The 13,822-nt window shown below is 45.1% G+C and overlaps 1 protein-coding gene across 5 annotated transcripts in view; it reads right to left on the reverse strand.

Moving 5' to 3' along the window:
* Positions 1-4,061: 4,061 nt before the first annotated feature.
* Positions 4,062-13,822, reverse strand: part of fmnl3 (formin-like 3) — a 48,815-nt gene continuing 39,054 nt past the window's right edge. For 2 of the 5 annotated variants that reach the window (XM_024139099.2, XM_024139095.2), the window contains 9 exons: positions 13,225-13,528; positions 12,903-12,983; positions 12,482-12,611; positions 12,182-12,342; positions 11,732-11,833; positions 10,765-10,857; positions 10,338-10,461; positions 9,322-9,443; positions 4,062-6,003 (listed from right to left, as the gene is read on the reverse strand). In XM_024139099.2, the coding sequence (XP_023994867.1) occupies positions 9,352-9,443; positions 10,338-10,461; positions 10,765-10,857; positions 11,732-11,833; positions 12,182-12,342; positions 12,482-12,611; positions 12,903-12,983; positions 13,225-13,528 (1,087 nt within the window). In that variant the 3' untranslated portion in view covers positions 4,062-6,003; positions 9,322-9,351. Of the gene's footprint in view, positions 6,004-7,210; positions 7,259-9,307; positions 9,444-10,337; positions 10,462-10,764; positions 10,858-11,731; positions 11,834-12,181; positions 12,343-12,481; positions 12,612-12,902; positions 12,984-13,224; positions 13,529-13,822 lie in introns of all 5 variants that reach the window. The other 3 variants (XM_024139098.2, XM_024139096.2, XM_024139097.2) reach the window with 3 other exon arrangements.

Here is a 13,822-nt window from a genome sequence, read left to right on the forward strand (position 1 = left end):
ACTATAACACATGATTATAACACAATACATGTTATAACCTGTTCGTCTCATTGGCCGACGTGTTGCATATACCTGTTCTCATTGGTGTCCGTGTTGCTCTCTCTGCAGGTTCTGCTCCATAGTCATCCCAGTGCTGCTGCTGTTGTTACTGGCGCTGCTGGTCGTCGGGGCCATCTTGTGGTACAAGAGGAGAATGCGTGGGTGAGTAGAGTAGATCAGGTGTTCCCAAACTCTTTCACTCAGGCCCCCTTCCAGCATTGGGGGGAACATCCGCGTGCCACGTATATTTCTATGGCCACAAGCACTGTTCACGACACAAACCGTTCACAACCCTTTTGTTGGCCGATACTTTTTTTTTGTTGTTGCCGGTTTTAAAGCATATTTCCTGCAATTGTACACATTTTGTCATGAGGTGCAGAGAAAATATAGCTGTTTTTAAGCAAATGTTCTAGCAATTCTGTAAATTTTTCAATTTCTAATGTGTATGCTTGTGGTGTTTGAGTGACTCAAATATTACAACAAAATCTATGGGCTAAAGAAACCTAGCTTAAGAAACGTTAGCTGGGATGGGCGAGTTGACCTGGACATTTCTGACAAGTTATAAATAGCTCTCTAAGGTATGCAATGACTGACATGACAAGAGGATTCTACTAACTGAGTCGTCGTCCCCCATTTTATTTGTGGGGGGGGGGGGGGGGGGGCTACTGAGTAGACAACCATTGTGTCGAGACTGGGTGGGGGGCTCCCACTCATTCGGTCAAACTCGAATCTCTTTTCCACCTTTCATCTGTACCTCCCACCATCACACTCCTCTTTATCTCTCTCTTCTTCTATCTATCGCTCTCTTTCTAGGTCTGTATGGCCGGGCAAACGCTCCCGACGTTCTCGGTAACTTAATAGGGTCATGCTATCACCTGTCTCGCCCCCCCCCGACTTCTCCTCCATCTCCCCAATGCCTCATCTAAGCCACCATCTTGTCTGTCGGTCCAGTGACAGTCCTCCATTTTGCTTGTCTTTCTGTAGTAGAGTCGGTCTGTCTGTCTGTCCCTGCCTCCTCTCTCTTGTTCAGGACAGGGTTTCCCACCCAGGGACGCAGGGGTGTATTGACAGATAGATTGACTGGTTCTTCCTTACCCATCCATACCTTTCCCTATCTACGTGTGTAAATACATGTGTCTATCAGTGGTGCTTCTGTGCCTGCATTGTGGCAGTGGAACATTTGCGTTGTGGAAAATCCAGCATTCACCGGGATAGACACTGGACGTGTCCAAATGGCTTTTGAAAAAAGCTKATTTGTTTTGTCAATTTTACCGTGATTCTGTGCTGCCTTGACTGTGTGGGAGCGTTTTCCCCTGTACTGTACATGTAGCTGGTGTCGCATGTTGGATTTCTCTCCTGTCACTGGCTTGATTCAAGGCTCTCGGTACTTTCAGCTCCTGTGTTGTGGCTACGTCTCCGCTACTGTTAGTGTTGAGACGAAACAAACCCGCTCTGTGTGTCCACAGGGCCAAGGGCTTCCAGCATCACAGGATGACCAACGGGGCCATGAACGTGGAGATAGGGAACCCAGCCTACAAGATCTACGAAGGGGAGCCAGACGACGATGCTGGGGAACTCCTGGATTCGGACTTTGCTTTAGATCCAGACAAGGTAATGCCCACGTTCCCTTATCGTCACACTTGACCCATCTTAAATAGGGAACACTCGTTTTAACACTCAGGTTAGTCGTTTTGATACGTGTTTTTAACACTGCAGCACATTTGGCATTGTCACCTTTTAAAACATGTTTCTGCACTCCATGATACTCTGCCTCTAGACTACCTGGATTGCAACGAAACCTAATTTAGGTCCCTTGTATGCTCTTTGTCCAAACATTATTTCTGTGTTTCCCTCCCTGCAGCCCACCAACTTCACCAACCCAGTGTACGCCACCTTGTACATGGGAGCCCACAACAGCCGCAGCTCTTTGGCTAGTACAGACGAGAAGAAAGAGTTGCTGTCACAGGGGGACGATGGGGAGGATGAGGACATGAGTGACCCGCTGGCCTAGAGGTCAGGGGTCAGAGGTCAGGCATGACCGAGCCAAGTCTAGACCACGCCCGCAAAGAGACAAACGCTGATCTTATGCCTTTTTACCAATCGAGAAAAGAAAAGGAACAAAAACAGAACACTGTATAAAATGAAGGAGTACTTTTGTATGTGATTGCAGTATTATATTTTGTTCTTTTGACAAAAACAAAAAGAAAATTCCTCTGGTCAGAAAAAGGAAGAACCATTTTATAGACAGATGTATTCATTCAACTCTCTCGTTTGAAAATGTTGCTCACCTCCATCCTCCCTCGCTACTCTCCCTCCACTCTTCATCCATATAGCCACTACCTCTGTGCATAGGTGTAGAGCAAAACYAACAGCGGTGGAACAATTTTAAGTTTTTATTTTTGTATGAATTGTATAGGGGGAAAAACATTGTTCCATTTCAGAGAAGTGCTTGTTGTTTGTGAAAGATGTAGAGAAAAGAGGAGGGTCAAGTTCAATACTCAGTCAGTTCCGAATGCTGGTTTGGTCTATGCTGGAGGTGCAGAGTGAGACCATGGCTGATGGAACGAAAAGAGTTCTGGAACTGTAGTACTGGAACCAGAACCAGAACTGCACATGTCCACATGGCAGAGTCAGTCAGCGTCACGCATACTAATGTCCGTTCAGTTGAGTGATTGTCTTTTACCTCCTTGCACAGACTAAAACTGAAATATATTTACACACGCATATATATATATATAACCCTATTAACAAAGTGTCTTGACAATATACCCAGGAATACAAAACATCAAATAACATATAGCAGTCTGTCTGTACTATGTTTTACCACCTTTTCTGTTTTGGTCTTGAATAAATGAACGGCWGATTTTTTTGCTTAATGAATGAAAGTCAGTGGGTTAATGGAGTGTGTAATTTGTTGGAGATATATGATTGTATTGAAGCAGACGTTCCAGGATGACAATTCCGGGGGAAGTAACTGASGATGTCTTTGGGTTACGAGAGGACATGTTTTGGGTGTAACACCGAATGTGGTTTTGGGGGGGCCTTGATGTGACCGGTGATACATATTGGGGCCCASAGGGTTCATGGACCAGCGTTCATCCTGGAAATAGGCAGTTTGGCACCAAGAATGCCTCTGTGAAAACCTGCCATTGCTGAAACTAACCATCTACAGTACAACAAGCTGAACATGCTTTTGTCGGTGATAGTAAACATACTTTCAGGAGAGGCCAGTTGTTTTTATGGTACTTGTGGGAATTTATAACAACAATGCTGTGTTTTGTTTCGAATGTATGTAATAATTACATTATGCCGATGTAATTTCGGTTTCTGCTCATTGTAAGCGCATTCCTCGGGAGGTTCGGACTATTAGCCTCCTGATTAGCGTCCCCTGTTGATTCSCCCCTCTGCCTTGCTGCTAACGCTAGCTAGCCGTCTGTCTGTCGGCTCGTCCGTCTAACCATCTGTCAGCCAGCCCTGTCTGTCTGCCTGCCTGTCTTGTATGTCTGATAGAACTGTCATTGGTCCAGGCTCAGTCTCAGCCAATCACGRGCTGCTGAACATGCTGCTTCTAACCAGTTGGAGGTGATCAGCCATAACTGCCATTCTATATTACAGATTACACTGCATGCAATTCACAACACACACACGCATATACAAACCCTATAGCAAACTGTTCTAGCTTAACCATCACTTTTATTAACAGTATGCACTATCATTTGGATTTTAATAACATTTCTGCTCTGTTACATTTTTATTTGAATAATGTAAATTAGGAACAATCGGTTTTAATTTTGACAGAAACACTTCAGCAAAACAAAACCCCACACATGGATTGTTGTTGCTCTGTTTCTGTTAGTTATGATTTTATTTTCTTTTTGATATCAGAAATTAAATGGATTTTTATAGTAGAAATAAGTTGTGGATCTGACTTTCATTTGGTGTGAAAAATGAGTGAGTGAGAAAGAAAGAGGGAGAGKGCGAGAGAAAGGAGACCGAYAGTGAGAGACAGCAGAGATTTTCAATTGTGAGTCACATTGTCATTTTGTTTATTAAGGGGGGGAAGTCATCTTTTGAACAACAGGCACTATTTCATTTCATCCTTACGACAGAAAAGCACAAGTAAAAGCCTTCTATTCGTTGATTTACATCAAATGTAAATGCATGTAGAAATATCTGCTATAGAAGTAGTGTCTCATACAACATTAAGGCAATGTAAGTAGTGTAAATATGCGCTGTCCCTTTTGTGGAAATGCCATATTGAAACACAGATTGTAAATCTGAGTGCACAATCATTGCGCCTACTTGATGGCTATTTAGGGGGAAATTGTTCATCATTAGTTCTAAAACTTAATGCGAAGAGAGCATAAAGAACATGGTTAGACTCATAGCAATGCATTCTTTACCTACCAACAAATGCATGACCGTATTGACGGAAACGCTGGATATCTTGGCTTAATCGGACAGACCTTAAAAGGGCTCTATTCAACCCGTGTCTCGGAAGTTCAGCGTGATTGAAGCTTAAAGGCAAAGTTCCAAACGCCGACTGCATTCACTGTAAACGCTGCATATGTCGGCTCAGTCGGGAAATTACCTTTAACATTTCTATCCCCCAATCTGTAACGCTCCAGCGATCCAGTTTTTGAATGGAGCCCTGAATGTCAACCGCACTATAAGGCGGATTGGAATGAAACCCGGCCTAAATGGTAAGACTGAAGTGGTGATTGGACTGTAGGTCATAAAGTTAAAAGTAATAGAAAGTAAATACATGGAATGTTTTTACCCACTCATCAAATGYTTTCAAAGACACTTGGCCTAAACTAATTTAGATTACAGTGCRGAGAAGCAACCTTTAAATACTGTATAGTGATTAAAGCTGGAATTCTGATTCCAAACCATTGCATATGATTCTTTTTTTTGTTTTGTTTTTGAAGGTAATGTTATCAAAAAAATGCAATAAAAAATAAAATATTTAACAACTAAAGATACAAATTATAGCCGAGTCACAGAAATAATACTGTCTAAACAAAAAGGCACTTATTCGTTCTCAAAATAATAAGACATGAGAGTAGAGGAAGTTTGGTTTGGCTAGCTTGTACAGAAACATCTCCAAAGATTAAAGGTCTCTAACAATAATCTTCAATCCTTCTTTCATCTGTGGACAGAGACGTTCTGTGATGGCAAAACCCTGGGCCATATTCATTAGGGCACARAACCTAAAGCGTTCGGCCACGGAAATCAAAAATAAGCGTTTCTTATTGGTCAAGTCCAGCTAGTCCCTCCCTGTTTCAGTCTGTTTTCTTTCGTTTTGGGGCCTTATGAAAACAACCCTGTTCTCTTTGAAGTGGAAATCCCAGCAGTAGAGTCAACATATGCTGTCATTTTATACAACCGACCGACTGTCTCCCATCCTCAACTTGCGCGGAGGAAATCCACATTCATGGAAATAAGATCCACGTTGGCAGGCACTTGGCAGGAGGCACTTGTGGTTCCATGTCCACATTATGCAGTTGCAGTGTCCTTCCTTCCTGCTTGTGTGAGGTGAGCCGCCTCTTTAAGGGCTCAACTCACCACTATACTCTTCTTCTTTGGACTCTTTCTGCCCAGTTCTGTTCTTAATATTATCTGTATGTGTGCGGTGTGCGGTGTGTGTTTGCAGTGGGAGAGTAGGGTAGGCTATGTCGGTGATACTACAGTTATACCTGCTTGTTGAGAGACAGTGTCCATAAAGGACCTCCATAAATAAATAAATACCCCTGTAAAACAAGGGCCATTGGTTCGGTCCTGTCAACCTTTTAGTCTCTGTGCAGCCTCGGGTGGGTGAGACCACCGYGACACAGGTAGGGAAGGGGGGGAGGTTATAAAGCGAATGGGGGATAAATGAGGAGGAACGAGTGTTTGTTTAGGGTCTCTTCCAGCCGCTCCGGATCAGCGCGTCATGCCGCAGGAAAGGCTGGCTGCGGAGATCTGTGAGTGGGTGAGGGAGGGGGAGAGAGGGGTCACTCAGGTTAACTGGGAAGTCAAACTGCTCCAGTGGCGTCATGCTCATGTTTGAGGTTGTTGATGAAGGAACTTCTATTTGCAGTGCTTATCCTAACAGTATATTTCTGCAAATAGAGTGCCAATTATGTTTCACATTTTCCAATTTTACTTATATGTTGTCAAATGGGTAGCCAATTGAAAGTGGATATCCGTTAACCAATAAGAGAATGATGCCTTCCCATAGCCTTGCATTGTCAACTTAAAACTGACAGAGAAATATGGATCTTTCAATCCAATGCTATGGGTGTATAGTTATTCAAATAAATCACAATCTCAACAACCTAACTAGGGAACAAAATAATAATCAAACGTTCAAATAATATCACAGTTGTGGCAGTCAACGAGCTCTGTGAGATACTATGCTAAAGACACTAAATATTTATCTGCTATGTCATGATTATTACAGTTATGTAGCCCTTTATAAGGGAGTGTTCAAATAGTATTACCAATGTTTCTGTATATATATATATATATATATATATATATCCTTTTGTCAGAATATGATGGTGTTTGTGTGGATGCGAAGGGGGCTCAACAGAGCTTGTTGACCATTGAGCTGCTCAGCACACAAGTCACAGTTAACAGGGCAAAACAGGACGCTGAGACATGACATCAACAGGTGACAGACTGGTGAGTGGTGGATGGACAGAACACTGGACACAGCATGCAACATGGAAGAAAGAGGTGAGTGAGGTGGTGATGGAGGGACCTGAGTAGAATGGTGGATGAAATAGTCTTATCTTGAGAGGTATACTGTTTGACTTGCCTAGTTAAATAYAATACATGAATAAAAATGGAAACGAGACCGGATACGTGCGCTTCTGCTGGCTCTTTGGGAAAGGGAGTTGGTCTGTTTGAAATGCTGAGGGGGTAACCGCTATATAAATCTCGAAGCAAAATGTAGGCTCAGCTGCATGTTTCTTWCTGTTGTACTGCAAAGCATTGCATATCTTACTGCTGTGCAGTACAGTAAAGCAGGTCTTGCTGTTATAATGAATCTGAAACGCTGGGTTGGCTCAAGCAGCTGACATGACTGTAGCAGCACCATATACTGTGTAGCTAGCAGCACAGAGGGGCCACAGTACAAGCAGGGCCAAAGCAGACAGGCCAGGCTTCAGGCTACCTTCCTTACCCTGCAGCGTTTAGGAGTGGCATATACTGTTATTTATCTTCTGTTCAGCTGTTCAGAGGGGTAGAATGAAGGAAAAAAGAGTGATGGTTGAGGAAAGGTTGTTACCAGGTTAGAGAGAAACCAAACCAACCACATTAGTTCGTTTCATGGAACAACAAGGCATTGTTTGGTTAACAAGATCGGTTTTATAGCCAAACGTCTTAATACTGTATTTTTTTTAGTTAAACACATCTCAAAAAGTATAAAACCTGAAAGAACTGATATCTTATACATAATGTAGCTTTCCATACTCATGCTATTATGCTACAGTAAATGCAACTTGATTATATGATTATATTTCGTACTACTTACTATACTGAACAAAAWTATAAACGCAACATGTAAAGTGTTGGTCCCATGTTTCATGAGCTGAAATAAAAGATCCCAGAAATGTTCCATACGCACAAAAAGTGTATTTCTCTCATATTTTGTGCACAAATTTGTTTACATCCCTGTAATTGAGCATTTCTCATTTGCCAAGATAATCCATCCATCTGACAGGTGTGGGATATCAAGATGCCGATTAAACGGCATGATCATTACACAGGTGAACCTTGTGCCGGGGACAATAAAAGGCCACCCTAAAATGTGCAGTTTTGTCACAACACAATGCCACAGATGTCTCAAGTTTTGAGGGAGRGTGCAATTGGCATGCTGACTGCAGGAATMTRCACCGGAGCTYTTTCCAGAAAATGTCKTGTTAATTTCTCTACCAGAATGTRGTTTTAGAYAATTTGGCAGTACGTCCAATCGGCCTCATAACTGCAGACCARATGTAACCACYCCAGCCCAMGACRTCAACATCCMGCTTCTTCACCTGCGGGATCATATGAGACCAGCCACCCGGACAGCAGACGAAACTGTGGGTTTGCACAACTGAAGAATTTCAGCACAAACTGTCTCCGGGAAGCTCATCTGRGTGCTCGTCGTCCTCACCAGGGTCTTGACTTGACTGCAGTTTGGCATCGTAAGCGACTTCTGTGGGCAAATGCTCACCTTTGATGGACGCTGGAGAAGTGTGCTCTTCACAGATGAATCCCAGTTTCAATTGTACCGGGCAGATGGCAGACAGCGTAGCGTGTATGGCATCGTGTGGGCGAGAGGTTTGCTGACATCAATGTTGTGAACAGAGTTCCCTATGGTGGTGGGGTTATGGTATGGGCAGGCATAAGTTACAGACAAATGCACAGAGATACCGTGACGAGATCTTGAGGCCCATTGCCGTGCCATTCATCTGCCGCCATCACCTCATCCGCCCCCATGTCACAAGGATCTGGACACAATTCCTGGAAGCTGAAAATATCCCAGTTCTTCCATGACCTGCATACTCACCAAACATGTCACCCATTGAGCATGTTTGGGATGCTTTGGATCGACGTGTACGACAGCGTGTTCCAGTTCCCGCCAATATCCAGCAACTTCGCACAGCCATTGAAGAGGAGTGGGACTACATTCCACAAGCCACAATCAACAGCCCGATCTACTCTATGCGAAGGAGACGTGTGGTGCCGCATGAGGCAAATGGTGGTCACACCAGATACTGACTGGTTTCCGGATCCACGCCCATACTTTTTTTTTTTAAGGTACAGTATCTGTGACCAACCGATACATATCTGTATTCCCAGTCATGTGACATCTACAGATTAGGACCTAATTCATTTATTTCAACTGACCGATTTCCTTATGAACTGTAACTCAGAAAAATTGTTGCATGTTGCGTWTTATATTTTTGTTCAGTGTAAATAATCATATATTCCCATTGTAACATTAGCCTGTGATTCAGTATGAATATCTAAATATCAGGTTCAGTCATTCAGAGGTTTGGCTGTCTGACTTCTATCCTGTTAATTCAGGTAGAAGTCCTTTGAGGTAGACAGAAGACACACTTGCCACCAATAAGAGTCAAAGGCCGGGATTCAAGCAAACCGTGGACTGGACTAAATTAGTAAAGAGGGGGGGGGGTGTAAGGAGTAATCTTAGGGAGTGACGAGGTGGTCATGCTGCATGCAGAGTGGTCAGGCAAGGGAGTGGGGCGGGGGGGTAACGAGGAGAGGACACCTGTTCTGGACAACCTTGGCATTAGGGGGGAGGAACTGTAGGGGCTAGCAGTTGGAGTCGTCACAGAGCTGTGCTTCACAGAAGAACCGTGAGCTTCGTTTAGCAGTACGGGCTGTGAAGGGGACGCTCTTCAGCACTGAGGGGGGAGGAGGGGAGAAAACGTCACACCTGAGACAGAGGAACTGTTACTGTACTGTTGTACACCCCCCCCCCCCCCCATCTTCCGTCAGCTTGGTACAGTCTAGAACGGCACTGGCACTCCTCAAGCTGCTGCAACTGTACTATAACTGTTATATCTGTATATACAGTATACCAGCTCTCTCTGTGCCACACCTCGCTGTATTGGAGTACTGGAGGACCAGACTACACTAATGTGAGTCTTCCAGCCCTCGAAAGGTCTTTGATGCACCATATTCCCTATGTAGTGCACTACTTCTGACCAGCAGTGCTCTACAGGGAATAAAGTGCTATTTGTGACGCTCGCTATGTCCAGGATGACAGGGCTATACTGTATGTAGAGTAACGGAGATGACGCAAGTGCTGTAAAGGACCAGTAGTGGGGAGGAAGCATTATTAGCATATTATTAACATTGATCATTTAGATTTCACTGTAGATGCTGATTAATGAGAGTTAAGTTAGAAACTGTCCTGAGTTTGCACCTCCCACCAAACAGGGCATCGGGATACGGTGGCATTTTTGATCTATCGGGACACGCATAACAGCCAATGGCCTGACTACATGCCTACTCTACTCTGTAATAACGAGACAGTACTAATCTAGAAAACTAGCAGGCCACAGAAACAAACTACTGGGACGTTCAGAACTGGAATCTGCTGTTGTCTAGCTGCTGTATAGCCTCTAGCAGTGGTGTCTGAACCACGTAACAGAGTGCTCCTCCAGCCGAGCAGTTGAGGACCACAGTGATCTTAGCCTGGCCCCGGCCTCTGCCCCTAGGACTGCTTGGACCAGGAGACCTGGAGCCTGGCTGGGGGCTGCGTGGCTGCCTGCGTGGCTGCATGTCGAGCCCACCTGTGATGATATCCTCGATGGTGCCGTCCTTCCCCTCGTAGACGGGCCGGTGGTCCTTAGCCTGGCGTTTACGCAYCTCTGAGATCAGCTCCTGTTGCTGCTGCCTCTTCTTCACTACCTGGACCTGGGAGGGAGAGGAGGAAGGATCAAATCCTGCCTAGGTCCCCCAAATAGCTTGAGCTGCGCATGGATCATTTCAATCATACAAAATGCATGAACTCCTTACTGGAAGTGTGAGAAATATAAGGCTGTGTTGATAGCATAATTATACACAATTTAGTCTACATTCTACATCTAGACCCTCTAGAGCCATTGTACAATAAGCTCAATTMTACTACTGTTGGTTGAGTCCAGTGACTACTATAATCCTCCTGGCTTTTTGGGCCTTGTCTGTCAGTCAGGGCTAGGGAGACTTCTAGTACTGTACCTTGGGGTCGTGTTGCTTGGCCTCCTGAGCCAGTAATTTCTCTCTCATGGCTTCCTCCTGCTTTTTCCTRTGCTCATTGTCCACCACCGCATCCTGTAGGGAGGAGAACACAAAATGGARGCCACTCAGAGAAATGAGACTTCAATTCAATACAAATCAAGACACTGGCTAAGCCAAGCTATGGAAATATATCTATTTTACAATAGAAGAAGTGGTTTTGGGTGTTGAGTAAACAGAGACAATACACTTTCATGTCAGCAACATACACTTTTCTGTGTGTGTCTCTCTCTCTCTCTGATCCCCTCTCTGTTTCTCTCTCTCTCTCACACACACACAGATACGCATGCAAGCGCACAGATCCTGCAGATCCATACATCCTTGTAGAGAACAATCTCAGGAAGGTGTCTGTGTGGCAGGGCAGGGCTGTCCGGCAGGCGGAGGCAGGGCCGTCTGTCCTTCCGGGGGGGGTCAGGGGAGAGGCAGGGAGGGTGGAGGCAAGGGGAAGCAGAGGCAGGGCGGGGCCCTCGGTCCGGGGGTCAGAGTGGGGAGGCAGGGGGAGAAAGGGGAAAGCAGGGGGGAAGGAAGCGGGAGACCGGACCCAGTCTAAACACCACAGCTGCGGCTCTGAAGGCAGACCCAGCTGGCCCATCCTGTTATTAGACCTGTGACTCCAGTCCACACCCTGTCCTGTGGCACACAGACAGCTCTGCTCTTAGAGGCAGCAGGGCAACACCCAGACCCAGACTAACCAAAGGTTAGGCTAACTCCCATAGGACAGAGAGCAATCTCCACCTAAACATGGTCCTGTGTGGCATAGTTGGTAAGAGTGTGATACCTACAGGGATCTCACAGGCATAATAAATATATGCACTCGCTTTACTGTAACGACGTTTGCTYTGTGGCATATTATATACATGTACAGAGGTAAAGATGCGTGTTAGAACTGTGCTGCTTGGTCCTCCCTTACCTTGTAAGCTCTGATGAATCGCACAAACACAGGGAAGAACACAGACGGAGGAGTCGTCTTGGAACTCTCCCCAAAATAGTTCACCACATTGTTGAAGGCTTCCTAGAAAATGACCGGGGGAGACAGAAGTGCAAAAGGCGGGACACAATATTTGTCAACATCGCCAACCTTTACAAAGCCTTTTGTTTGAGGTCAAGTCTTGTCCTGCATTGTTGTATCTTGGGCTTTTTGGCTTTTGTTGTGCTGCTTATAGGGAGAGGTGTTGCGCCGTTACACTAAGTTATGTTTTGTTTGGTTTTGACCCGTTTGTAGTTTTAGCAAGGCTATTTTCCCTGAAGAAAAATGCTTTAGCGGTTTTAGGGTAGTGGAAGAAGTTTAGAAGTTTACAGACTTCTAAACTTAGTATTGAACAATTGTGTTTGCAATTTTGATAGGATGTGTTTAGTTTACCTCTGCAGTCTTGGCATCCTTCTGCAGTTTGTCAAGCTGAGTGTCGCTGGTCTGGAGGAAGCCCTTGAGAACAGAGTGGTCGTGGAGACTACATTCTCTCCTGATCAGATCCATCCCTTTACCCAGCTCCCGCACGTCCAGCAGCACATTCTCCAGAGACACTAGAGAGAGATACGCACGCAGGCACACGAATATCAAGCCTCCTCATTTCTACTGTGCTTCACATGAACTGTCTTCTTCATACAGTCAGAAGAGGAGTCCCAGTCCTGTCTCGTGAGGTCTATGTAGCTGTGTACTCACCTGCAGCAGCTTTGTCCACAAAGTGTAGTTCGTTGAAGAAGTTAGCCAGCTCTGGATACTTCTCCTTGACAACCACAGCTATGTAGTGGAGCAGAGTCATCTTCCTGTCTGTAGACTTGGTGTCCAGCAGCTGGGGGAGYAGAGGAATGCATAGCAGCCAAGCCTCTTTTATCACTCTTGAAACAAGTGTATAATTGTAGCCTTGTATAACTAATATGGAGATAAACTGAGCACTTCAAACTGAATACATGGCCAGAATACATATCAACCAAGGCCCTTCTCATTCTGGAGGAGTACATCTTGAAAAAAGTCTAGCCCCTTGTAACTAATATGAAGATACAGTCAACACTTGAGATGCCGCTTGAGGACTTGGAGAGAGCACCTCTCTAGAATGTTCTCCTTTGTTTCGTTCAGTACTCACCAGATCAAGACTTTGTAGCTTGAAGCCATACACAGAGCCTCTCTTGCTYCTGTTCATGTAGTTTCCCAGGGCTAAGATGATCTATGAGSGTAGAGAAAGCAAAGAATTACAATCTTGGCGCCATAAAAATGTGGCCAGGGTCACGCAAAAAACAACYGAGTTTTCCAAAATAGTTGTTGCACTAAGAACCATTGCCTGAAACTGACAGATGATTTTAGTGTTAAGAAACTCACCATTGATTGCTAAAACTGAAACGACGCTTGTCACCCAAGTCAAACTACTTTAATCCCCGATGARGGAATCCAAGAGAGAAAAGCCTTACCTCTAGCATGCGTTTTAACTTCGGTGAAGACTTGACGGACGCGGATGCTGCGATGATGGCGTTGAGCTGCGGGGTTAGCATGCTGACGTTGTCTGAGAAGTTCCCTACGAACGTAATGATATTCATCCTCTGGGTGAGCCGTTCGATCTTGGAGAAGAAGAGCATGAATCGGTCCTCGTCCGTCAGCGCGTCCAGCGGTCGTCGCTCCCGCTCGTACTGACGCATCGTCTTCCCCTCTGCCTCTGTGGGAAGGAACCGCATCAGACACTCCACGAAGTCCACCGGCAAGGCCTTCAGATCAAAGCTATAGGGAGAAACAGATAGTAGAGGTTGCAACACTGACAGGTTAGAAACATCAGAAACTCCAATAAGTCAACCGGCAGTGCTTTTCAGGTCAAACCTGAGTAGAGAGACCTTGCATAAAGCATCAGAGGGGGAAGACAGGTTAGAAACATCAGTGCTAGAACTGGAAACGATGCAACATAGAACCACATGGTTGGGCCCTTCGGAGTATGGTTCCTCTCTAGGTTACTTCCTTCTCGGGAGTTTTTCCTGGACATTGTTTGTTGCTTGCTCTTTGAAGGTCCAGGCCGGGTTA

This window comes from Salvelinus sp. IW2-2015, unplaced genomic scaffold (genome assembly GCF_002910315.2).
Source record: "Salvelinus sp. IW2-2015 unplaced genomic scaffold, ASM291031v2 Un_scaffold1678, whole genome shotgun sequence".
Taxonomy (NCBI): Eukaryota; Metazoa; Chordata; class Actinopteri; order Salmoniformes; family Salmonidae; genus Salvelinus; species Salvelinus sp. IW2-2015.